Raw genomic sequence first — 26254 nt, 5'->3', positions numbered from 1 at the left:
GGAAACTCCACTCCATCCCAGCCAGACCACCACACCTTGGAGCAACAGCTCCGAGTGATCATAACAAGAACTGCTTCGTATGACTTCTAAGAGTGCCTTCTCTGCTTCACAAGCTTTAAGGTTTTCCTCATGCAATGTATTTGCATACTTCTGAAGAAGTTACAAAACCCTTTACCCTTCCTGTATACAAGTGGACACTTTGATTCTCAGGAAGAAAAAATATGTATATATATACTGTGCATGCCTTGCTCTTTAATAATTCCATTTAAAACAACTAGATTTGACATGTTTCTGTAGTTCTTATTTCTTAAGACTAGCAAACTGTTTCAACCCTTCATATGGTTAAAACAGAGTTTTCCTGAGAATGCTACTGTCACTAAAATTTTAGCAAAGCTGTTACATAAAAAGTATCAAAATACCTTTTACTTAAAAAAATGATTAAGTGTATTGGAACCAGGATATCAGCTGTTTTTTTTTTGTTTGTTTGTTTTGTTTTCCTGTAAAATTGGTGTATTATGGAAAAAAAATGCATGTAGAATAAGTTCAGTGCTACACTTAAAAATTCATGTTTTTTTGCACTGATTTTCTGAGATATCAGGAAACCACCACAATGACTAAATGCAGTGTGCTACTAGGAACCACAGCCTTTTGTTTTTGCGTATGGTACATAAAATTAAAGAGACACAATTCAATACATCCCTTAATAGCTGATGTTCTTTAAAACATGAAATTTAAAAGTTGTGATCTTTGCTTAAAAGTATTCCTACTTCCACTCCAATAAAAAAAAAGACGTTAATGCAATCGCAGCTTCTCTGTGTGGCAACAAACCAACACAGACAATTCTGGTCCTCTGTGGGTGTCTCTGCATATAACATGGTTTCATGCACTGATATAACGCTGCTTCTTCATTCGCTAACACTTCCCATTCATTTGCAAAGGAGGTGTATGCAAAAAAAAAAAAAATATATATATCTTCTATTGTAAGCATTTATTTTCTCCAAGAATGGAGAAGGCCAGCACAGCTAAGCAATATAACAGAATAGAGAAAATCATACAGCTTAGATGTGAACAAAAACTTACATCCTTCCTCATGCCTACCTTTCATAGAGCAGCATCACTCTTATTCTCCTCACAAATGAACCTCTTTTTGCTTGTATTAAAGCAACTTGCTTGTCCCAATCAAGGACTTATTGTACATGCCCATGTACAAAGCCATAGCAAGCCACTTCCCTGACCTTGAGTAACCCGTGGGATCTCAGCCCATGTAAGTACTACTGCAAGCGTATGCAATTACAACACCCACAAAACTAGCTCTAAGTTAAGACAAAACGCAACCGAGCGATGTGAAAACTGAACACAGAGAGTGTGGCAGAGTGGGTGGGATTGGTAACACTGAGAAAATGGTGTGTCTTCACTGTGGCGAGCTGCACGGACAAGGTGCGGGACTCAGGGATGGATCACTTGGTTTCTTGGCCCCAGGTCTGACTTCAGGTGCCAGCAAAGGTCTGCGAGCTGCCATCGTCCGGCCTGTCCAATACTACAGCATGTGAAATGCACATCCACACCACAGCCCTGCCTTGTGAGCACAAACCAGAGTGTCTGGCAGCAGAGCTGGTCCCTGCCTCTCCAGCTGCTGGTGGGTTTGCTGTCAAGGCAAAAGCTTTCCACCTGGGCTGACACCAGCACACTGTATGGAAAGCACACTGTGTATGCGTGCTAGCAATGCCCACACCAGTGTACCCTGATGGGCAGCTCCTGCTGTACCTGCTGTACCTGCAAAGCTGAGTCTGTGGGTACAAAGCGCAGAGACAGCACTCAGTTTCTGTGACATGCATGACAAGACCTTAAAAATAAGGATACATCAGTGACAGTGTTTAGATGTTAAGCATTTAAGTGTTTACTTGCACTGTGTCTCCAAGCTCCAAGAGAGTCAGCGGGAAATCTAACCAACAGGCTCTATTATAGTAGAGCTATAAATAGTGGAGTGTATATAACGACAACCTAACCAATGCAGCTCAGGAAGCCTAAAAATGGTTTGATTCACTGCAGAGTAGACACTTGATGGCCATCTAGCTGGGGCCCTCTGTGCTCACTGAAATGGGAGTGCACAGCACTAGCAAAATCTGTAGTCACCTGCACTAAGGCATCAGCCTCAAACTGGATCCTACTCACCCAGCCAGTGAATTTTTGACAACTATGCTATATAAGACAAAAAAGGAACAAGCATCATTGTCTAGGTTTTACTTTCATGGCAGTAAATTGGCTTGGTGGATTGTGGCAACTGAAGCAGTGAGTTATTCACATAGAAAAACACATTGTAAATAGGTATCGCACAAGAAAATAACGCTTTTCCTTACTTATTAGAAATGTTACAAAATGTTCCCCCTTTTCTTTTATGACAGCACAATGACAGTCTCGTGTTATGTCATATCTCTCCGTTGACATGATCCAAAGTCATAAAACCTCAAAAATTCAAGTGCAGTTAGACAATTGCTAAGCTACGGCTAGCATCAGCCTGACCCAGGCTGACTGCATTCCCCTATGCATCTATATCCATCTGCTATTTTCCTTCTTCTACGCCAAGAGTATCCATCATCTCGGACAAGGGAATGCCTTTTATTTTGTGGCTGTTCGGGACTAAGGAATGGGTGCTACGAGAATACAAATCACCAGGAGCACGGTGTCTGCGATGATTTATGCGGCCCTGCTAGCTTGCCTCTTCTGCAGAAGACCTGAAATCCTTGCATACTTTTTATGAAGAGGCACGTTTCTTTTCTTTTCTTTTTTAACGCTTGCACCTCCAGTAGCTGGTGAAAATGATTCAGGGTAATGAATCTTTTAAGCTTTACTGCCGAGCATCAGCATACCCAGCAGGAGCTGGGACCACTCATTATTTTCTTTAGATTAGACACAGGTGGTGTCAGGTGCTCTTGTCAACCAAACCCAATGAAAGTAAATTGGTGAGAAACCAGTCTGTTTGGTGGAGAGATGAGTGTGGAGTAAACCAGGGGTAGGTTTTGTTCATGGGTGGAGCAGTTAGGCCAGGAGAAGGGCTGAGACCAGAAGAAGAGCTGGCACTTTCATTGCAGGAGCTTTCTGCTGGTATTTGTAAGTAATTACATCAGTAATTCTATGAGAGGGAATCTCAGAGACATAAGCTCGCAATAATGAAAGTGCAGTAGCTATGGTTACTGAGCAAATGGAGAGAAAGCAGAGCTGAACTGCAGCTCTGGGCACTGTATGCAATTTTAACACCAAAAGCATAGTTTTAGCTCTCCAAAATACAACTACGAGAACAGCCACCCACGTTCCCCTTTACAGTATGTGTCTGTATATATATATATGTATGTGTGTGTTTATGTGTACGTGTGTGTATATATATATATCTGTCTGCATGTATGTATATATCTACAGTAGGATGAGGGGAAGACAAAGAGAACAGAGAAAGGTGCCAGCTTGTAGACCATCATACAGCTATGAAGTTCATCACGTACTCAGAGGAAACAATCCTGTGTGTTCAGTCAGACAGCCCAGGGCCAACACCCTGGGACTTTCCCCAGGAAATTTTTGCTGCCACGAAGAGGAAAGGCTGTCTTCATTATCCCCTGAGGATTTCTAAAGAGACACAAGTAGCTCAGTGTAAGGCATTGCAGGCCTAGTGCAACCCTTCCAGGAATGCTCAGGTTAACCTGAAGGCTAATGAGTGTAAGTCCTGCTAAAGCACAGCAGCAACGTGGAAGTTGGCAAGTGCCACAAAACCCCCCTGAGAAAAGGGGTATTTTAGCAATTACTCCACCTTGAACTTCACGTAAGATTGCTTCACGTGGCCGTTGACCTAACCAGCCGGTGGTTTTGCAGCGTGGTGGGGACAGTGTGGTGGGCTGTAGCCCTGCCCACGCGGTGGGTGTCGCAGTGGAGTTTACCTGCTGCACGCCTTCCCAGGCCCTTCACACCCACAGTCAACAACAGCCTGGCCACATCCACCCCCAGGCATGGATTTGGGCCTGGCTACACCTGCACAGCTGCGTTCACACCTTCACTGGCAGTCTTAAAGCTGTACCTATGCTGCCCAGAAAGCGTGCTGTCCTCAGCATCTACGAGCACATCCCGTTCCTCAGTTTGTACCTGCAAATCTATTCCTCAAAAGGAAAAAAAAAAAAAAAAAAGTCTGTGTGTTTTCATCCACCTGTTTCCAAGAAACGGCAGAGAATAGTCTTCTATTTATTTTTTTCCTTCTATAAACTCCTTCTAGACATTAGAGGTGCACTTCAGTGTAGCCCTGCACAGGACTATGTGGTGTGACGCTGGAGCCATGAGACGTGGTGCTCCTTTGGACCAGAAGCAAGAAGCCAGACATGCCTAGAGCAGCAGATACCCGTGCTGTACAAGTGACTTGAGTCAAAACACATTTGCCTCATGGGCAAGATGGATACAGTTTTAATAGTTACTTTAAAGATATAACACTGAAATTGTTTGGATCATGAAGACAAAATATTATATATTTAGTTTTAGGGCAGTAGTTTTCCAGAGAAGACTTCTGTTTCTACCTTCGTTCAGCACAATACAGTCTGAACTCAATTTAATACAAATAAAATTATGGGAATTCAATCCCAATTTCTTTCCAACAATGAAAATAATACTTCTTTTATTCACACCAATATACAGACCCCCTGCACTCATACAGAAAGTAATTTTTCTTCTACGTTATAAGTAATATTAAATCAAACAAGATTTAAGAACAGAACCCAGAGTAAGTAAAAAAAAAAACACACTTTCTACAGCCACTGGTAAGGAGCTTCATCTTAACCACTAGAGCCCAGGAAAAATGAATCACAGAAACCCTCTCATCTTGAGAAATTTATGCATCCTATAATCCCCAAAGGGAACAATTGCATCTGATAAAAATCTTTAGACCAAAATTAGAAAGTAATAATAAAACTGACAGAACTGCCTGAAATACATATTTTAGCAGAATGTTATTAGAAAGTCAGCATAAAGTGCCTCTTAATCATACTCATCATGTATCTATTGGCCGTAAATCCAAGCGACTCTGGTTTTATATACCCCCATAGACTTTATTTTATTGCCTACTTGCTTAGTAAATTTAAACTAGGTATATGGGCATAGTGTCTAGAGTGTCACCTGGAAAAGGTAACTTTCTATCACTCATTACGAGCCTGCTTCAAAGCACCCAGTGCTTGGAGCCAAAGCCATGAGTTTGCAAAGCTCAAATTACTGGTCAAACCATTAAAAACATCCATCATCAGAGTATTTTTTAATCTCAGTGTAGTCATCCTAATAACTCTGCCTTGAAGTTCACCCAGAAGTTTTAACCAGTGGCAGTCGAGATCTTTAGAGAGGAATTGATAAACCTTCAATCCTCGTCACATCCACTTTTCATTTCAACAGAGTATCTATGAATATGAGCTAAACAGAAGGCCCAGGCAATACTTCCAGGCAACGACGTTGCAATACAGTGTGTAAAAATCACAGTGAACAAACCAAATGGTGATTGATGTGCTATACAAGGGCTAATTACAGTCAAATTCTAGGAATTATATCTTTGTTAATTTCCACATCATTTTTCCAGGAGAGGCTGCCAACCAAAAAGCCTACTACAGGATACCAGTTGGCATACAAGTTATAAGTAAGAGGCTTTGCAAATATATTTAGTACATTAAACTTTTCAGTTACTAGCAATTCAAGCAAATGCTTTAGAAATTAAGAATCTCTAAATCCCGTAATCTCCTGAACCTTCCAGTTCCCCCAGGAAAAGACTGATAAACCTGGACTTCTCCCAGTCCCACTGGCTAAGGCATGAATAGCATTAATATTGCCAGAGCAGGATGTGAGGAAACACGCAACACTTTCCGTCAGGCACCATGAAGTCCCACGTCAGATGTCACAAGAGTTTCCAAGCTATTGCACAGTGCTTTAACAGACAAAAGGAGAAATTAATTCAGTGTTTAAAAATTAAACATTCAAGCTCCCATTGTAATTAGTACTAAAACAGGATGGAGAATTTAAATAAAGTTCAACAATGGGCTTTTACACTGCACACAGTGCATTATTTTAAAAAGACAGTTATTATTTCAGATGTTCAAAAACTTCTGACAAGGGACTAATTCATAACACCGGATTACTGGCCTTAGCAAAATGGACACTATTGTCTCTTGAAGTCTAAATTATTGTGAAATCTCAGATGCATTTTGTTGTCTGCTTTCAACTATATTTAACACCGCTTTATTTTTTAAAAATACAGTTTTGAAAGTGAGATGACAAGAACTAAATTTATTTGGTCTAAAGGGATAAGAATTAAAGGAAACAGCAAGATAACTGTATAAATATTCACACACAAAATAATGAAAGGAAGAGAAATATTTCCAATGGGAATAGTTGTAATAGTGTAAAGGGCTAAAGCAGAATCAGTTTAAGCTCTGTATTAGGAAAAAGTGGTTTTGAAGACACCAAGGATGGCTGGACAGAAAGGAAACTGTGACTGCTTTTTAAGTGAATCAATTGATTCTCCTCCTTCTCTCCCTCCTAGGCAGCTAAAGAGAGGGTGTTTTTTTTTCTATTTCTTTCAGGCCTAATTGGTTGGGTTTTTCCATCTGATTTTCAGAGTCGGAGAAAAAGAGAAATAGATGGCCTTTGTGTCTGTTCATGAGTCACGAAAATTATGGGAATGTTGAAAGACCACAGGATTACAAAGTCTCGGGAGCTTCTGTCCTCCAGTTTCACCCACTTCAAGGATACCAACAGAGGAGACATCTTATCTTCTAGCTAACTTGCAGAAGGGTGTGCAGCCAGATGAGGAAGATCATGAAAACACTGGGACTCACCAACATACCTGGGCAGTGCAGGACACTGTTAACCTACCTGGGAGAAGGCACACTGCACTTCAGAGGTGTTGAGGTGCTACTGCAGAGGAGGTTTTGAGAAAACAGATAAACATGGGACGTGACTATCGATTCAGTCACCAGGTGATGGGTAGGTGTCCAAGAGGGGATGATATTCTAAGGAATTAAGTTCTTGCTTATATAGAAACATCTGCAGCTAGCCCTCACAGCATTTATTTGCATTTTGTGAGATGATCAGGATTTTGCCCACATATATGACTAAAAATTAATAACTGTGTCATTCTCTCGTAACAGCAATACAATCAAAATCAGTTACGTTATTAACCTCTGGAAAAGCAATGTCCTTCCCTTCCCCACTACATCCACTGCAAGAGTATAGTGCCCCCCCTTTGGCAGTTGTAGATAAGTAATGCTGAAAAAGACCCTGAGATGGACTGCAAGCACAGAGGACGGGTTTCTCTGTTTAGACAATGCTATAATGTCCATTCAGCTCCCTCCAAAATGCAAGAGAAGATCAATGCTGCCCTGTAAAAGACAGAGAGAGACCTTCCATGCACTTGCCACTGAAACATATAAAAAAATTCTCCAAGTCATGGAAAACAAAAAAAAATCTCATGTTTGATGGAAAGAAATAAAAAGAAATAAAAACTATATAAACAAAAAGTAAAAGCACTTTAAGCTAGAGACTAGTCCTTGAGCTCTAAAGTATGTTTCTGACAGATAAAATTCACATACTTGTTTTGTCTGAATAACATATTACTGGAAGGTCCATGGAAAAAAATAAAATACTGTATACATTGATCGTCTGAGTTTTTCTGAGTCTCCTATCTCTCAGAAAGGTTGAGAAGATTTAAGTGTGAATTGAAGAAGGAAAAAAAAAAGAGGGAAGATCTAGGGAAAAGAAAAGAGAAAGGAAGGGGAAAATAAAAGAAAAAATGTAAAGGAAAAAGAAACAGACTGCAACTCCATGAAAATGTGTCTCCTAACTTGAGTCCTCTGCCATTGTTTTGTTATATTGGTGTTAACTTTATTTATTTATTTTTTTATTAGTATGTATATCTGTTAAAAAAAAAAAGTTATGTTGACAGTTACGTTGTCCTCCTTGTAGCCCACCTTGGCTGGAGGTTTCTGCCTAGTGCCAGCGACCTGCGAGAACACTTCTGGGCACACCGTATCCTTGTACTCCTTTCCCAGGCAGCCAAACCCATTGAAAATACCACTGAAGGCTGCTCAGAGGCAGAGGGAGCCTGATAAACTCTGCCGTGCCGGCTGGGTGGCTGGCAGCAGGTAACCTCCAGCAGCAGATCGGTGACAACCACCAAGTGGACAAGGTGCCCCTAGCGTCACAGCAGTTTCTGTGCCGATTCGGATCACCGGCGTCCCAGCATCCAGAGATCTGTATTAGTTTCAGCAAACAGGCCGGGAGCCTCACGCAATTAAGCAGTCAAGTTCCTGTACAGAGACAGAGATCAAACCAACAGCGAGTGCCTGGGGATTTTATGCTCCTCTTCCCCTACTTCCTTAACTGCTTGAAGCGTGACTTTTTGCTAGCATTTTTTTTTTTTTATTTTGTAAAGAATTTCTGCTTCCCAGTAAGCAGAGATGAGGACTGCATGGCAAATTGTTGCCTATTCACAAGAGGGAAAAGGAGGAGTCATTCAATTAAAAATAAATAAATAAATAAAACCCGGTTCTGTTTCCTTACCTACATTATTTAATAAAATAATTCTGAACTAATTCTGAAGTTCTGAACTGCAACCTTTAAACAAGGGAGAAAAAAACATCTTGCTTTTCAGAGACAGCCAACACAGTTAAACGGTGCCTGAGATGGAGCAATAAACTTATATTAAAGCAGCAAATCAGTTTGTGTTCGGAATTCATCCCAACTCACTGTCCTGCCTTTTATAATGGTCATACCACTACTGCACATTGAAATCTGTGGACAAAGCTAACATTATGCATACTCTCTGAAGATTTTGGAGGCCAAAAATCTAAGCATCATGCAACTTCCTTCATATTGAATACGTGTTTTTTTTTGGCATGTTTGGACAGAATTACCAGGAATTGACTGATTTCCACAGGCCTTGGACCGGGCCGAGGCTCCCTTGGTCAGGCCATAACGCAGATGACTTGGCTTCCAACGCAAGCTTACAGTAAGCACAAGCAACGAGGCTTTGCATCCAAACCCACACAGCTTTCTACAGCGTGTAACGCGAATTGCTCCCACATGAAGATGCTACTTCCAAGTCTTGTTATGAAGAAATATTCTCCGCCTTTGGCGTAATTGTTCAGTAATATGCATTTTGTGTATGGAATAAAACAGAAATGCTGACAGGCTGGCTTTTATGGCTGCTGACACCATCTTTCTGAGCATAGCTGTGCAAGTTGTGCTGACACAAACCTTCTCCTCGAGAACAGCTGCTGTTGCCTGCTGCTTTGGAGAGGGGACGGGGGTGTTTCTTTTCTCTCTTTCTTTGCCTCCCGTGGAGGACTCCAAAGTGCCGGCTGTGCTGACAGGGCTGAAGTATCCACCAACGCCTAGTTATGCCACAGATGTGAACGTGTAAAAGAGAAAGTCAGTTCCCTTTCCGGTTTCATTCTCCATTTTTCTTTCAGATGATTAAATAATCCCACACTCAGCAATATTTGGATAAGATGGACAGCCATTAAAAGTGCTCCAGTAGAAGCTGATTAAAGCATTACGCCTATTCTTCTAAACTTGTAAGCGCTCCGGATGGGCACAATTCCCACAAAGACTCAGATATCAGGCACCATTTACTTGAATGTTAGTGAGCACATTCACAGAAGACAAGTGCAGCTAGAGGGTAAAGCATCAGCTTCTTGGGCTCAGCATTTCGGGGCATAGCCACTGTGTAAGTGCTTCAAAAGATACTCAAGGAGCCTCTCAGCTCCTTATTCAGCACTGATAATTAAGAGCTCATGTCTCTCGTTCATCAACACAGCGCTTAAGGATACGCTTAAAAGTGTTTTGCTGATTTAGGGCCTCAGCAACGTCTCTGCAAGGATCTGAATGCCCACAGCTCCTCCTTGAAAGGAAAAGTGCATTTGGGTCCTGGAGGAACTGATGTGCTTTGCAAAATCTTTCCTAACAGTAAACGCAATAGAAAGTTCATTCCTTAATTTGGATACCCTACAGCAATTATTGCCAAGTCATGCCTGGGTCAATACAGTAGGCATACTTGAAATTCAAGATTTTCCTGAGTTGTGAATGCTCTTTTATTATTCCTACAGTTGCTTTAACACAGTGCAAGTTTGATCTTCTGACTTTCTATCCACCCTGTTACTTACAAAGTTGTTTCAAGCTCACAGAATTGTCAATGGAGCAAGCCTTCACCGGTGCGAAGGCTTGAATTGTGGCACTCACCAACAGTTTGGTTGTTTAGCCTGAGCAAGAGCTAAGAGCTCCTTAAAGACAAATAAAAAATAATAATAATAATAATAAAAAGTCATGGTAACACCGTTGCACAATGACAACTTACAATGAAAACAAACAAACAAACAATACCTGTACTGTAAGATACAGCAATACCAGGATGCTAAACCCAAGACAACCATGTCTTCCCACTGGTTGCAACAGAAGTTGTGTGTCAGCAGACATCAGACATACTCGGATTTTGTTTTCCCCCTGTTCATACCACAGAGATGATTAAATGTTGAATAACTTAATACCCGCCCTGTGCTGCAGACAGAAATCAACAAACCCATGTTGCTTAGCTCAGCTGCACACAGACAGAAAACCTGGGCAGAGGGATGAATGGACCTCGTTCTCACCAACAAGACGGGGACTGGAAGAATGATGAACTGCCCACAGTAGGAGAAGATCAGGTGTGTGGCCAGCTAAGGAACCTAAGGGTGCACATTTTATGAATCTGTAAAATGTTGCAGTGCCAGACCAGCCAGGATTTCCCTGTAATGCCAGCTACCAAGACTTGCCTCATCTTGACCCTTTGTTGCAAGAACCAATAAAAGTGAAATGATCCAAAGCTCCCCAGCATCCTGAATGTATTGCCTAAATAAATAAATTTGGATGGAAGAAATAATCTTAGATTTAAACAAAATGAAAATGAGAAATAAAGTATCCCCCAAATCTCCAGGGTTTAGAATTGCTTGCAACCTTCAAACAAAAGATTTCCCTTTCCTGCACAGAAGGAATGAGGTGGAGTCCCGTGCCATTCTTAAAAAGCCATCTAAGATGGTCTGATTTTATCACCTTGTCTTTAGCTGCCTTTTCTCAAACATTTCCTCCAGAACACAGTGGGGCAGAGACTCATAGGGCGACAAAAATAACTTGAAAAGGGCTAGCAAAATGAAAGATGCAAACACAGCCAGCCTCTGTCAGCTGTGCAACTTGGGGTCAGAGAAAAATGCAAACAGCTTTGTGCTTCTGTCAGGATTGAAGGCCTCACCTCTCCCAACCTCCAAAACCAGGGAACATGACAGGCAAAATAAAAAGTTTATGAAACCTACAGGCTGATCAGCAGCAAGACTGTGGTAACCAGTTGCAGGCACGTTAGGAGGATTTTACAAAAGCAAGCCCTGTCCATTATGCAAGCTATTGTAAACATTTCTGCCTCAAAAAACCCTCCCAAAATAGGCCAAATCTGCTGAAATTCATGGACTAGCTAGCTGCAAAAATATTTCAGACTGCCTTAACTGTCTATCACCTCTATCCTAAATGAACAGGGAGATTAGGCAGAGTACAGCATTCGCCTTGAATTAAAGCAGAAAAATAACTTCCTTTTTCAGCAACATGGCCCTGAAATAGGAAATGACAGTCAGAAAACTAGAATATCCTGAGGTGGAAGGGACCCACAAGGATCATCAAATCCAACTCCTGGGTCCACACAGGACCACCCCAAAACCGAACCCTGTGTCTGAGAGTGTTGTCCACACGCTTCTTGAATCCCATCAGTATCAGTGCCATGCCCAGTTCCCTGGGGAGCCTGGCCCAGTGCCCGACCACCCTCTGGGTGCAGACCCTTTCCCTAACACCCAGCCTGACCCTCCCCTGTCCCAGCTCCATGCCGTTCCCTCGGGTCCTGTCGCTGTCCCCAGAGAGCAGAGCTCAGCGCCTGCCCCTCCGCTCCCCTCGTGAGGGAGCTGCAGGCCGCCATGAGGCCTCCCCTCGGCCTGCTCTGCTCTGGGCTGAGCAAACCAAGGGACCTCAGCCGCTCCTCATAGGTCTTGCTCTCTAGACCCTTCAACATCTTCGCAGCCCTCCTCTGGAACTCTGTAAGAGTTATATCCTCACTCACGAAGACCTAACCTTTACCGCTACATCATTATCTCCAATTATTTTCAGTTTTCCCTCAAGGCAGCATTAGAAAGGTATTTGTATTGAAGCCAAAGGACATCCTGCACGGAAGCAGGGCTGCGCAGCTGGACAGCCACAGGGCAGGCAGGATGGGTGGTGCAGGGTGTCGTAACACAGATCCTCCTTCTGAATGACCCTGCAAAAGACCGAGGAAAACACGAGGAATACCCCATGGTTTGATAAATGCTATCAACGTTGCAGAGCTGTCCCAGAAACATTGCTCCGAAGAAGGACCACGTGCAAAGCAAGCCTTCCAAATTGTTTTTTGTTAGAAGACAAGAATTCTGAGAATAGCTTGATTTGATGCAGGTGGTTTGAGCAACACATACGTGGAGCCCTGGCTGTTTTTTTACTTGTTGTTCAGGATCCCCAAGGAGAGACGTTGTGACACATTAACTCTCAGGCTAATCAGGCTGTTATTCTTTGCTGTCCCCAGCATCTGCCTTTGATGGTGTAGGGTCCAGAACAACATGATACAACCATGTTCTTGGCAGATGACCTGGCACTCTCAAAAGCGATCAATAGCTGGTTGTCACTGGACCAGTGTGGGAGGATTAGTGCTTCATCAAGGGGGGAGTCCACACAAAAGGACTTAGAATAGGTATAGATGGTACTTTCCAGACAATTACAAGTTTTCTCTGCACTGGCTGGATCCAGACCTGTGTCAAGTGAAAGGTCTAGCAAGTCCTTTCTTCTAAAAAGGTCTTATATTTTGCTGCCTTTTGATTATATATATATGCACATTGTCCACCTTTTCCCTTTTGAGTCCTCTTGTGCAGGATTTCATGCTGTCTCCTCTCCTGTGAAATCAGATGCTGGGACAGTACAGTAACCAGTAAGCCCTGTCCTTACCCAGGTTTGGGCTTCTCTTCTTCTCCCAAGACTTCTCTCTAGTCAAGCCATCCTCAGATTGCTTCTGCTAAGTCTTTCCACAAGCTCATTTCTAGTTGCTGGCAGCCATACCAGCTTCAGCCCTTTCCTGGACAGACACCTTCTTCTTCACCTTATTTCTTTGAGCTGTTTAGTCCCTTGACAACAAAATCCAAGATGTGGAAGACAGATCAGCTGAGGGTTGGCACCAATTTCCCACTGTTGGGGTCAGACAAGCTCCTTGGAGCCGGAGCTGCAGAAAAAAAGCAATACACAACCACAGAACGGAATAGCCTTGTCTCTTGAATGTTCATCTCCATAGGACCGACAGCATCAGCAGGCATTACATTGGTCCTTTTGGCTCTCTGAAAAGTTCTCCTCTACTTTCTTTTCTGCACAAGACCTACTCTTCTCTTTTTTTTTCACCACCTCCTTTCCCACAAGAAAAGTGTATCCAAAGCATAACTGGATGCTTCTATACTTAAGAAATGAGAAACAGGTTTAATTAGGAAACTAGACTCTCAAGCAGGGTGCACGTTAAGGTCTTCAGATTATAAAGCTAACATCATTTCCATATACAAGCAATGGAATGAAATTGGTCAGAACACGGGAAGTTAGAGGGGGTGGGTAGCACACGCAGGTTGGGATTTTTCTGGTTTTGTAGAAGATGTCAAGATTTCAAGAATTGCTTTCATTCTGGAACCAGGTGGATCAAAGAGATTCATTTCACTCTCCCATATCCCAGCTGAGTTCCAGCACCTGTGCTGCAGATTTGCCCCCCACTGTCCATGCACAAGTCACAGTCTGGATGCAAGCACAGTTATCAGAAGCCCATTCAAGTAGAGAATATTTCCACAAAAGGGTTTTATTTTCAACAAACTGTCAGGTACTTGTCTATGCCTAAGCCCTGTACGTTATTATTAAAACAGGCTGTGAATTTAAAATACAATAAAAAAAATCAAAATCAAATTACTTTTGGAAACTCCTGTTATATTTACACACATTTTCCAGAACCAGGTCATGTATAGGTAGGTCCTAGAAGCCAGCTAACAAAAAAGCCAGTGGTTCCTGCTTGAAGAAAAACAAAGCTTCCTTCCCCTGCATGTATCTTTTGGTGTCTCGGTCCAAATTCAGCCCTTAAATACCACGCTAGATAGCTAAGGCAGGTGAACCAGTCCTGCTGGTGATGTTCATACACATCCACTGTTCTTTCAAGTTAACCTGAAGTGAAATGGAACCAGACACTTAAATTGTTTCTTCAAAGTTCAGGAGGGGGAAACAGCAGGAGGGGAGTGCTTCAAGGACACACAGGTCTAGCCTATAACACCTGCTCTACCAGGATTTTGCTCTTCATAAACCTCAGATCACACAACCCATGACTCAGTCTCACATCCCTGCAGAACTAGAAAACAATGTTAAAACAGCAATACTAAAAAGCCTGTGAAGGCCTCATGAGAAATCTTTGCATGCTATGGGACTCCTGACTCAAATGGACCAAAGCGAGATCCTTATTTCCTCCTTTTTTTCCCATAGGAGAGGCCTCCCTTTGCTAGACACAAATACAGATTAGAGAGGGAAGGAGGGGCATAAAACCAGCCTAATGCTGCCTGAGAGAAGGCCAGCAATATCAAATAGATCAAAAAGATGTCATGATGAACCATAACAATGCTGCTGAGAAGTCCAAAGAAGCAAAAAAAAAAAAAAACAACACAAAACCAACCAAATAATAATAATAATAATAATAATAATAATAATAATAATAATAAACAACTCCCATGGCAACCAAGGAACCACTGTAAACTTTCATGCACCTAAAATCCAAATCTATTTTTCAAACTGCTCACACTGTATTACAGGTGATGATTACAGTACAGTTCCTCTCATCTTAGATTGAAATGAAAAACAGAAATTGCATTTTTGTTAAAATAATCAAAATAAACCTTGCTTTAAAGTCGTTTGACAAGACCACGATGTGAAGTGGGAACTTGTACATTCCTCTGTAGGCCATTAGCTTACTTGCTGTAAGTAATGCATTTGAAGTATTTTCAGATATCATTCCAGCCTGAAAATGTACTCAAAGAAACCAAATATTGGTATACATATTTTCAAGCCCTAACCAATACATTTCATTTCCCACCTCAGCATTTCCACAAATTTGTTCTATTGTATGTATCCAAAACATCAGATTTGCTCCTCAAAGACTTAAAAACTACTCAGCCCAAGTCTCTGAGCCGGACCACTTCCTTTTTACTGCCAAGAATCTGGAGTTTCTTTTCCGGCTGCCAGTAATTACTCGGTTCCTGTACACAAAGATGTAAATCCTTGCTGTTCTCCATTCAGATTTGTCTTTGAAGATTCTTTGTGGGCTTCACCGGGGAACTTTCCATTCAGTTTGTCGCTGGAGTTTCCTGGACTGACAGTTCAAACATCAACTTCAATTTGTCTTTAAAACTCCTCACTTTTAATCCTTTTCCTCCCCCACTTGGAAGAGCTCAGCAGTTCATAGAAAAATCTTACCAGATATTTTCCATTCGCTTTCTTTTGTCCTCAGTTTTGGTCGTGCTCCCTCCCTACCCTGAGACACGCACAGTGTGCACTGAGCTCCCACAGCTCTAAGCAATTCTCTGAGCTAGAGGGCAACAAAGCCCCACTGAGGAGTGTTCAGGCTGACATACGTACAAAACAAACATCGGGTAAGGTATAGGTCAGCACACATTGGCAGAATAAGGTTTGCCGCTAGAAGAAACAGAAAAGAGATCTGCGTTAGCAACAGAGTTCCTCTCCCAGGGTTTAGTATCGCCAGGTCTCCCTCAGTTGGGATACTTGTTCAAACTTTCAGAGGGCTTGCAAACTTCAGCAAGAGAAGGGTGATGTTCCAAGTGCAAAGCAGGTGCTGAACACCCCCAGGACAGGCCTTTTCTGGAGCCAGAGGCACTATGATGGTTGTCAGAAGGGCCAGGCCCTGAGGAACCAGCCCGACAGACATCCAGACACGAACATGACTACTCAGCAAGGAGCAGATCTGTCTGGTCGCTCCTCACAAACCTGTACCCTCTGACTCACACCCGCTCTGAGTGGCACCAGAGACAACCAGTTTTGTCATGTCTAATTTCAAGGGCTGCATGCTATGCACAATTACCCCAAGGCAATAAAACATTATCTATTTCAATTTAGATTTGATCTGCTCTTCCATGCAATCTGCACATAAAGGACATTGTAGCATTTCATCAATTGCACATATTGAAGCTGCAAGATCTTAATTAGCGGCTCCATTAATGTCAATGCAGTGAGTGTGGTCACAGCTACGAAGAAAAAAAAAAGATAAGAAAAATCTATCACTCTCCGTGTTTCATCCGCACTCTGTGAACTAAGCATTAGATTATGGCATCTCAACATCCTCACCAAAACTGTTTGCAAGGTAGGCAAGTTGCAGGTTGGAAATGAGGAGACATTTTTTCTCAGAAAGAGCAGTCAGGCATTGGGACGGGCTGCCCAGGGAGGTGGTGGAGTCACCGTCCCTGGGGGTGTTTAATGATTCTGTGATTCTATAAAGCTAAACTTCTTACAGAATTCATAGTCATACAGAGCCATCTATTTCTAGCCAAGGAGAACAAGAATTTCACAGATCCTGAAATTATTCCATTTGTCAACATCAACCTATCCCTGTCCCATAAGCAGAGTTATCTTTACAGCATTTTTTCAGAACACCTGAGCCAGTGGGTGCTTTAGGATGTGCAGAAATAACTCGAGAAAGGCATCCTTCAAATGATGCAGAGCCCAGAAGTCAGCTGGTGACGGTGCTCATTTCACAGCAGCAGCATCATTAAGGTAGGAAAAGACCTCCAAGATCATCTGCTCCAACCATCCCCCTACCACCAATATCACCCACTGAACCATGTCCCTAAGCACCACGTCCAACCTTTCCTCAAACACCCCCAGGGACGGTGACTCCACCACCTCCCTGGGCAACCCGTCCCTATGCCTGACTGCTCTTTCTGAGAAAAAATGTCTCCTCATTTCCAATATAAACCTCCCCGGCACAACTTGAGGCCATTCCCTCTGGCCCTATCACTAGTTACCTGTGAGAAGAGGCCGACCCCCAGCTCCCCACAGCTTCCTTTCAGGTAGCTGTAGAGAGCAATAAGGTCTCCCTTGAGCCTCCTCTTCTCCAGACTAAACAACCCCAGTTCCCTCAGCTGCTCCTCACAGGACTTGTGCTCCAGGCCCTTCACCAGCTTCGTAGCCATTCTCTGGACACGCTCCAGGGCCTCCATGTCCTTCTTGCAGTGAGGGGCCCACAGCTGAACACAGCACTCGAGGTGCGGCCTCACCACAGATGAATACAAGGAACAACCACCTCCCTGGTACTGCTGGCTACGCTATTCCTGATACAAGCCAGGCACGCTGGTGGTCTTTCTGGTCACCTAGGCACACTGCCAGCTCACGTTCAGGTGAGCATCGACCCCCACAGCCCCCCCGATCCTTTTCCTCTGCACAGCTTTCGAGTCACTCTGCCCCAAGCCTGTAGCGCTGCATGGGGTTGTTGTGGCCAAAGCGCAGGACCTGGCCCTTGGCCATGTTGAACCTCATCCCCTTGGCCTCTGCCATTGATCCAAACTTTCCAGGTCCCTATGCAGAGCCTTCAAATGTAAAGTGTTGTGAAGCAGGAGTGGAGTTAGTCTGGAATTAGTCCCCCAGGGACATGACTCACAGGGTCCTGGGCACTCACCAGCCACTGCCACCTCCCAGGGCCATAGGCACCCCCAAGGAAACCTCAGTGGGACACGGGCACCCTGCCAGGATGTGGTCTCTCTTCCTGGGGCATAGGCGCCTGGGCGGCACCTCACAGCTCTCCTCTCCCAGCCCAGCTCCCTCATTCCTCTGCAGGTGTGTTCTCTAAAACCCACACGCAGCAGCCCTCACCTGCCCCACTGCCTCCCGTGTGGCTGCTGCCCCAAGCCCCTTGGTACCAAAAGGACACAAGTTCCTGTATGGATGATCTTTATTCAGCTGGGAGATGTGGTCTGCTACCAACAGAGATGTTCAGGAGTCCCCCAGCCAGCTCTGCTGCACACGCATGCTCCTGCTGTCCTCTGTGGAGCAACAAAGCAGAGCCATGTCCTTTGGGATGCCAGCAGTCCCAGCGGTGCCTCTGGGAGGATGGAGAAGGGAACTTCTCCTCGGAGGTCCTCATGAGATGAATGCCGAGTCCCCGCTGGCTGTTGTGCTGGCAGGGCACGGGCAGCCCACCAGGGGACAGCTGGCATTGTCGGTGGTGCCCGTGCAGGGAGGAGGTGTTCAAGGTGATGTTGGCATCCAGTTGTCAGGGGAGGTGCCTTCACCGCAGGAGCCTTCGGAGGGCTGAGGTGTGTCCTGCCTCACCGGCTCGCTGTCAATCTGAAGAGAATTGACTGTCAGATGGGTGAAAATGCTGTGCCAGAATTATTAGCCAGGCACTTCCTTCCACCTGCCCCTTTTCCCGGGCCGATGCCTACCCTCGCACGGGCCTTGGAGGTCCTAAGTCCAAGGGCTAACCCAACAGGTCATGGGCATTCCCTGGCCACTGCCATCTCACAGGGACATGGGCCCCTTCTCCTGGGTCATGGGCTACTGCGGGGCAACCCACAGCCATGGGTTCCTAGCTCCTCTCCCCCCTTCTCCTGGAGCATCAGCCTCCCCAAACCCATGGACAGCAGCACTCACTCGCCGCACTGCCTTTCCTGTCACCGGCACACGGCATGCACGCTCTAGATGAATTTGCGGAGGGTATGCAAGGGGACCGTTCTTTTCTTGCACTTGTTTTGTGCCTTCTTCCTGGGCAGTGGGAGCCCAAGCTCTTGCAGGCGGAGCTGGTAGAGGCGCTTCAGGCACCTCACCACGACAGCAGCATTGGCCTCCATCCGGCAGAGCGAGGCACAATCACCCAGAGCGTCCTTTCCCCGGTGGTCTGTCCCCATGGAAGCTGAGGCCCACCGGACTGTTCCCTGGAAGCAAAAAGAGAAGCAGCACAGTGAAGGGCATGGCTGAGGGCTCGCGAGGTGGAGAATTGTCCTGCTGGGCTCGGCTTCCTCTGGAGCGTCCAGCCTCACAGCACTGCTCCGGGCAGTCACGGGGCCTCACAACAGCACCGGCAGGCCCTGGCCCATGCTTGGGGCTCCCAGCGGCTGTCAGCCGTGCGGCTGGGGAAGAGGCAGAGGGCCTCTCGGGGCCTGCTAAGGCTTCTTTATGCCTGCTGGGTTTTGTTCTTTCCTGGGAAGCCTTCGCGGCCAAGGTCCTTGTGGTCCGCTCGCCACAGGCTGGCCCTTTCCTGCACACTGCGCCTCCACCACTCACCTGCCTGCTGTATCTCTTCACACTTCTCCAGAGGCTGAGGGCAAGCAGCCCCACGCCGAGGAGGCAGATGGCGTCCCGGTTATTGCACAGCAGCCAGACGCTCCTGCCCTGGGCAAGGTATTCCCAGTAGTGGCCCAGGGGGTAGGGCAGCTCGGAGGGCTGGCGCTCGGTGCCGACGGGACGTTGCTGTGGGCCCTCTGAAGGGACCATGGTGTTCAGCCTGAGCCGGATCCGGCTGGGGCAGCTGGAAAGGCCGAGGCTGCAGGGCCAGTTGGAGACCAGGTGCTTGATGCCAAGGCTCCTGCTGACCCTGACCCTTTCCCAGCGGCGGTGGCCGCAGAGGCCAAGGCCACAGGCACGGAACACAGCCACGGCCAGAGCCATGGCCAGGAGGAGAGCCAGGTCGAACTTCATCCTGCTCTCTCCTGATGAACACAAAACAACACTGGAGATGGCTGTCACGCTGAGCAGAGCTCCGGCAGTGACCACCAGCACTAGCAGCAGTGACCAACAGCTCTAGCAGCAGTGACCACCAGCACTAGCAGCGGTGCCCAGCCGCAGCCTGCTCTTATGCCCGGCCCTGTGTGAGCTCACAGAGCCTGTCGCCGGGAGACCGGCAGGCAACAAAGGCCGCGGCGAGGCTGGGGAGGACGTGGGCAGGCGGTCTTCGAAGCCTGCTGCTGCCACTGCAGTCCTCACAGGGGAACTGTCTGACCAGCAGAGAGGTGGGCTTGAGCCCCCCCCATGTTTGTTTGGGACTGTGCCCTGGATTTCTCAGTGACGGCCAGGAGCCGTGGCCAGAGCCACATCCAAGCTAGGCAGCCGTGGCATGGTTCTCCTCAAAACCCCTCTTGGGGGCAAAGTGGAAGCCCCCATCAAGAGGAAAGCCCCAAAATGGCTGTTGGTTGGATAAAATCATGGAATCATTAAGGTTGGAAAACACCTCCAAGATGATCTGCCCCAACCACCCCCACATGACCAATATCACCCACTAAATCACGTCCCTAAGCACCATGTCCAGCCTTTCCTTAAAAACCCCCAGAGGGATGGTGACGCCACCACCCCCCTAGGCAACCCGTTCCAATGCCTGACTGCTCTTTCTGAGAAGAAATGTCTCCTCATTTCCAACCTGAACCTCCCCTGGCGCAACTTGAGGCCATTCCCTTTAGTCCTATCACTAGTTACCTGCCAGAAGAGGCCGACCCCCATCTCCCCGCACCTTCCTTTCAGGTAGTTGTAGAGAGCAATAAGGTCTCCCTTGAGCCTCCTCTTCTCCAGACTAAACAACCCCAGTTCCCTCAGCCGCCCCTCACAGGACTTGTGCTCCAGGCCCTTCACCAGCTTCGTAGCCCTTCTCTGGACATGCTCCAGGGCCTCGATGTCCTTCTGGTACTGAGGGGCCCAAAGCTGAACACAGTACTTGAGGTGCGGCCTCACCAGAGCAGAGTACAGGGGGATGATCACCTCCCTGGTCCTGCTGGCTACACTATTCCTGATACAAGCCAGGATGCTGTTGGCCTTCTTGGCCATCTGGGCACACTGCTGGATCATGTTCAGGTGAGCATCAACCAACACCCCCAGATCCTTTTCTTCTGCACAGCTTTGCAACCCACTCTGCCCCAAGCCTGTAGTGTTACATAGGGTTGTTGCGACCAAAGTGCAGGACCTGGCACTTAGCCATGTTGAACCTCATCCCATTGGCCTCTGCCCATCAAAAAACTCTTCCCTGACCGGGAATCGAACCCGGGCTGCGGCGGTGAAAGCGCCGAATCCTAACCACTAGACCACCAGGGAGGGATGTGATGCATAAATAAGGATCTGAAAAGGTAGGTACAATGTTGACTTGTTTTCAGCTTTACATCTGGTGAAGTGGAAGTTATTCCTGCTGACATAAGCAATGAAGCAGGGGTGGCTTGGACCCTACCATAGTCTAAGAGGATGCCCAGGGTTTCAGAAAGCGGGGTGAGGCTGGCCTGGAGCTGACTTCTGGGCTGCAGTGTACCTCTGTACCCCAGCTACCTGGGTATGACTGCACAAACTGCCCTGTATGTCCATGCTCAAAACCACCACTAGAAGAGGTGCTGCAGGCCTGCTTGGAGCTGGTGGGAGGATGGCATCACACCAAAAGCACAAGAGGGAGCTTTTAGCAGCCTTTATGATAATACTGCACTAGATCTTGCAGTAAGCACGTCCTTTGTTCTTCCCCAGTAGTATAACCGAGCAGTACAATCTCTCTGAATCACTGTGAAAGGCTGCAACATAACGAGACAAACCAGACTGTGATTTTATGATTTTAGGAAACATGCTTCATTGCAAAAAAGAAATACTCTTTTTTCTGTTTCTTTGCTTACTGTATCCTTCCTGGTGAGAAAGCATCATCTTCTTTTGCAAAAGAGAAAATGAAGTGCAAAGACTCTGTCCAAAGCCAGGATTAGTCCCTCTCTCTGCAGTATTATTTCAACACCTTAATAACAGGATGGAGGCAGCAACAAAAATTTCCTGTTAACTGCAGCAGGAACAAAACTATTTCCTCCCGTGGAGTGGAGTGAGTGTTGCAAGTGTAAGGCTTATGCAACACAGCCTCACTCAAATCTCCCTTTTGGAGAGTGAAATGAGATGTAATTTAGCCATCACGTTACACACTCTAAAATAAGCAAGCCCTCAACTCTTCCGAGATACTTTGTAGACACAGACTGCACTGGTTAGTTAAACTTTGCTCATTATATGAAGCAATTGCTACAAAAGCCTATTTTCCATTTAATTCAGGCTAACAAAGCAAAATAAGGAAATAAAAGCCTAACTGTAGCTAAGTAGGTCTTGGATAGATCCCAGGGCTGACAACAAGCAAAGTTTCACACAAGAATAAAAGAAGCTTCAGCTTCTGCATTCTGTTTATTAAAAGTGCTTTTTTTAAGAGACTCAGTGTACAAGGAGTTTTATAAAAAGGAAAACTTAAGTTGGGAGGAAGCAAGAATTGAAGCAAAAGCGTTTGTTCAGATGTTAACTAAGTTAATCTATTTTAAACTGTAATAAGCTTTAATGAATGCTATTATACATTCATCTGCTTTTTGCATATAAATGCATATTAATATTAGATGTTCCACACCTGTTTACATTTTGCAAAAGGACAGTTACTTTTACATGGTTTTTTATCTCAATTATAGCAGAGAAATTTCAGATCTAGAACCCGCTCATTTGAGGGGCAGTTATGACCGAAGTCCACATAATGGCTTTTTCTTCCCCTCTTTCATTCAAAGCAAACTTTCTTTTCCTTTGAATTTAGAACAGAGGTCTTCAAAGTACAATATCTTGCGATAGCACTTTAAATTCTCATGCACAGAATTAGAATCACTGACAGTGAAATTTACTGCATAAAAGAAATCCTCAACTTTTGTATAAGCATCAAGGACAATTGTTGCCCTATTTTGCTGTATTATCAAGAAAGTGTTTGTACTGAAAAGGAACAGGGTTATCATTTTCCTCTCTCTGGATAAGAAGTCACCTCTCTTTCCCCTTCACCTCTCCTTTCCCTCACTAGCAGCACTTTGAAACTTAGAAAAAAGTCATGTTTCACCTGTGTTAAGTTTGGATATTGTAATTTTCACTAGCTCCTACACTGAACAATAAGAAAATATAATAAGTAATAACTACCCTCTTCCTCCTCATTCAAAATCAATCAGTCGATTGAGCATGTTGAGCTTAACATGTAAGAATGATACTCTCCTGAGCAGTGCCAAGAATAACATGGAGAAAGTCAGTTTTGCATCTTGGCACACGTTAAGGAGAAAAAGCCCATGCCTACAAACAAAGATTTCCCACAGATGACTTGCTGCGGTAGCTCTCCAAATTACATCTCTGTGGACCCAGTCCAAAACTCATTACAGGCAACAGGGTTTTGAAAAAGCCCTGTGTGTTTCTTCACAATGGGAAAGCTGCGTGTGTAATTGATTGACTGGAAAGAATCTTCAACTCTTTCAAGTATGAGATTAACAAGAGAAAAGGACATTTTGCTTGCCTTTGGCTTGGCAAGTGATACCTGGGGGAAAAAAACAAAAACACACACACACAAAAAAAACTTATGATCTAGGAACAACGCTATTTATACAACGCTCGGCCTTGTGCAAATACATCAGAGAATACCGTTACAATTAAAGGTGTGGAGGCAGCAAAATTACTGGTAGCTCCCTATGTCCAATACAATTTGCCTACTAGATTTTACAAACAAAGCTTTCAAAGAAACAGAAGCATGAATGGATTTCAAGAAATCAAGAATGTTAATTAAAGCAATTTTATCTGAATTTATCTTAGCACCATACCTCCAATTGCTTTCAAACAGCATTGACAGAATAATACCAAATAAAATACAAAAATATACAAATTCCTGTGATTTTGCCTTCTTATTGTATTAGGATTTGATGGTCTATTTAGAGTAAACTCTGTTCTAGTCCTTCAAAAAGTAGCCATATGTGAAGGAATTACCATTTTAGACAACAGCATCACAGTGGTGGAGTAAGCTGTTACTCAGCTGATTCAGATAAAAGCTGGTTTGCTTGTTTAATTTTCAGCTGGGTCAAGCCACTGAGCTAGCTGGCTGTTTAAACAAACATCAGTACCAGCACAAGTCAAAGGACAGGAAAGAGTGGCCAGGGAAGAATGCATGAGAAAAGCTCCAACACTCCCAGCTTACACTGATAAAATCAAAGATGGAATTTCACCATTAGACAACAAATAGGTAACACTAAATACAGAGAAGTTTTTGTTTGACACAAAATAATGGTTCCAAACCTAAAGCAAATCTAAATAAAATAATAGTAATAAAAACACACACAAATTCAGGATGATACTTTCTTTCAAGGGGAGGTCTCTCCTCAGCAGCACAGCCTACAAGCAGTGTTGCCATACAGTGGAGGATGTAGCTGTGTGCTCCATCACCCTTGGAGATCTCTCTCTGCCAAGGGAACCATGTGTGTTAGGAAATACTACCCTCTATCGTTTGACTAGCCTGAACAGCTCATTTCTCCTTAAAACAATCATTTTGTAAGACTAACCTTACTTGTAACATCACTATACAAATCATGAGTTAAAACCCCACAAACCTGAAAAAGTGGTACTTGTTACTGCACAGCCAGACCTCAACTCATGAACATACTCCTTGGCTACAGCACTAAGACTCCATGACGCTGTTTTCCTCTCCGATTCCTTTTTCCAAATAATTGTTTCAAATCATGTACCGTTTTTAAATCATGTACTTTTATTTTTTTGAGATCTACCTAATGGTTTGAATTCTTTTTTGTCCATTTTGTAGAAAATCCTTACATGATCTTCTACCATTTTGCTGTTCTCTTTCTACCTCCATCACTTTCTGAACCCTGATATTTAAACTCTCTAGAACATCTCTTATACCAGAGATTTTTATTTAAATACCTTTGCTAAAAAGCTGAAGCAGCAGGATCTTCAGACATAAGAATGCTATCACAAAAGGAGCTAGAAGGTGATCTTTGAACTTAACCGCATTATGAAAAATTTCTTAGAAAGCACAAAAGATGTCCCTTCCAATAAAGAAATAAAAAAAGTGGCGGAATAATATTCTTTCTGCCAAAGTCACTGCTTAAGAATAGCTGTAAAATTACATTTCATGAGGATTTAGACTGTGCCAGTAGGGTATTAGATTTAAAAGGATAAAAAATGTTTAAGCTTATTCTGCATTTAAAGTGAGAAGCCCTACTTAGCTAATGGGAAATAGAAAGAAACACAAGGAAGAAGAGGAAGAGAGATTGCACAAAGAATAATACAGTCTGGATGGCAAGTAGCAGACAAAAGCAAGTAGAGAATGTAAGGTAAATACTCTTGTATCTTTATTCAGTTAATTTAGAGATTGAGCTTATCATTGTTGATACCTCAATTTCTTTGAAAAGAAACTGAAACTTGAAGTCCCCTAGAACTTCTTTAACTTGAGGCATTCCTAGTTCTTTTGGGTAGGAAAACATGAACTGAATCTTAGAACACAAGACACAAACATTTAAGGAGGATTTCAATTAAATAGACTTCTGATGCACGAACCTGAAAGTGTCTCCACTGTAACTTGTACATACCACTACCTATGAACAAATGGTAGAATAGGTCTGTTTTATCTCATATTTAAGTATGAAGGTATTGTAACATATTATTTCTACTATTTAAGTTTCCCTCACACCAGGAGGGCAGATAAGGCATATCTGTAAGGCCCTTCTTATTATGGGTTTGAACCTCAGTCAGAATGCAAGACACCGACGGCATGATATAATGCTGTCACTTGTTTACTGACACTGTAACGTAAAATAAGAAATACACGCTGTCAGAAATACAATGAACATGGAGTTCACAATATTCCATCCTTGCCCTCCGGATGATTTCCGAGGCAGGGAGAGTAAACAGCCTTCTCCCAGCCTTCTAAGTTTCCACAGCTGAGAGTGTAGGATGTTTACAGTACCTGTCACTCAGAACTCTTGAAAGCAGACCAAATGTCAGCAGACTTAGTACAGACTTCATCACTGACTGCAGGAAACATGCAGGCATCAAGTAAAAGGAGGAATAAACCTCATACCCATGACTATTTTACAGCGTATGAATCCTGAACAAAATTAAGTCCTTTGTGCATATATTGGGAGGTGTAAGAAAGAAGATCACGATAAAGCTGAGCTGCAGCATCTCCCGAGGACAGCCACTCTCATTGCCACAGTTGTATTACAAGGCTTCCTGCCGGTTCATTCCAGAGTGCTCCTGAATCTCTTCAAGTTGTGCCTGCAGAAAAGAGAGAATTCATCATTTTAATGAGTGCACATGAATACACTAACCAAAAAAAAAAAAAAAAAAGACT

The 26254-nt window shown here is 44.2% G+C and overlaps 1 protein-coding gene and 1 non-coding gene across 5 annotated transcripts in view; both read right to left on the bottom strand.

The window, feature by feature from the left end:
* Window positions 1-14982: 14982 nt before the first annotated feature.
* LOC106030372 (uncharacterized) overlaps window positions 14983-26254 on the bottom strand; it is a 47347-nt gene continuing 36075 nt past the window's right edge. For 2 of the 4 annotated variants that reach the window (XR_010830511.1, XR_010830512.1), the window contains 2 exons: window positions 18769-26178; window positions 18050-18462 (listed from right to left, as the gene is read on the bottom strand). Coding sequence is in view for 1 of the 4 variants with exons in the window: in XM_066994720.1 (XP_066850821.1) it covers window positions 18813-19049; window positions 19399-19812 (651 nt within the window). In the remaining 3 variants the exon portion in view is untranslated. Of the gene's footprint in view, window positions 15479-15582; window positions 18463-18768; window positions 26179-26254 lie in introns of those variants that run through there. The other 2 variants (XR_010830510.1, XM_066994720.1) reach the window with 2 other exon arrangements.
* TRNAE-UUC (transfer RNA glutamic acid (anticodon UUC)) lies at window positions 21121-21192 on the bottom strand. The gene has a single exon. It is a non-coding gene; the product is annotated as a tRNA-Glu (tRNA).

This window comes from Anser cygnoides, chromosome 3 (genome assembly GCF_040182565.1).
Source record: "Anser cygnoides isolate HZ-2024a breed goose chromosome 3, Taihu_goose_T2T_genome, whole genome shotgun sequence".
In the NCBI taxonomy this organism is placed as follows: Eukaryota; Metazoa; Chordata; class Aves; order Anseriformes; family Anatidae; genus Anser; species Anser cygnoides.
The sequence above is the reverse complement of the archived record's forward strand: the minus strand, read 5'-3'. Positions and strand labels throughout refer to the sequence as shown.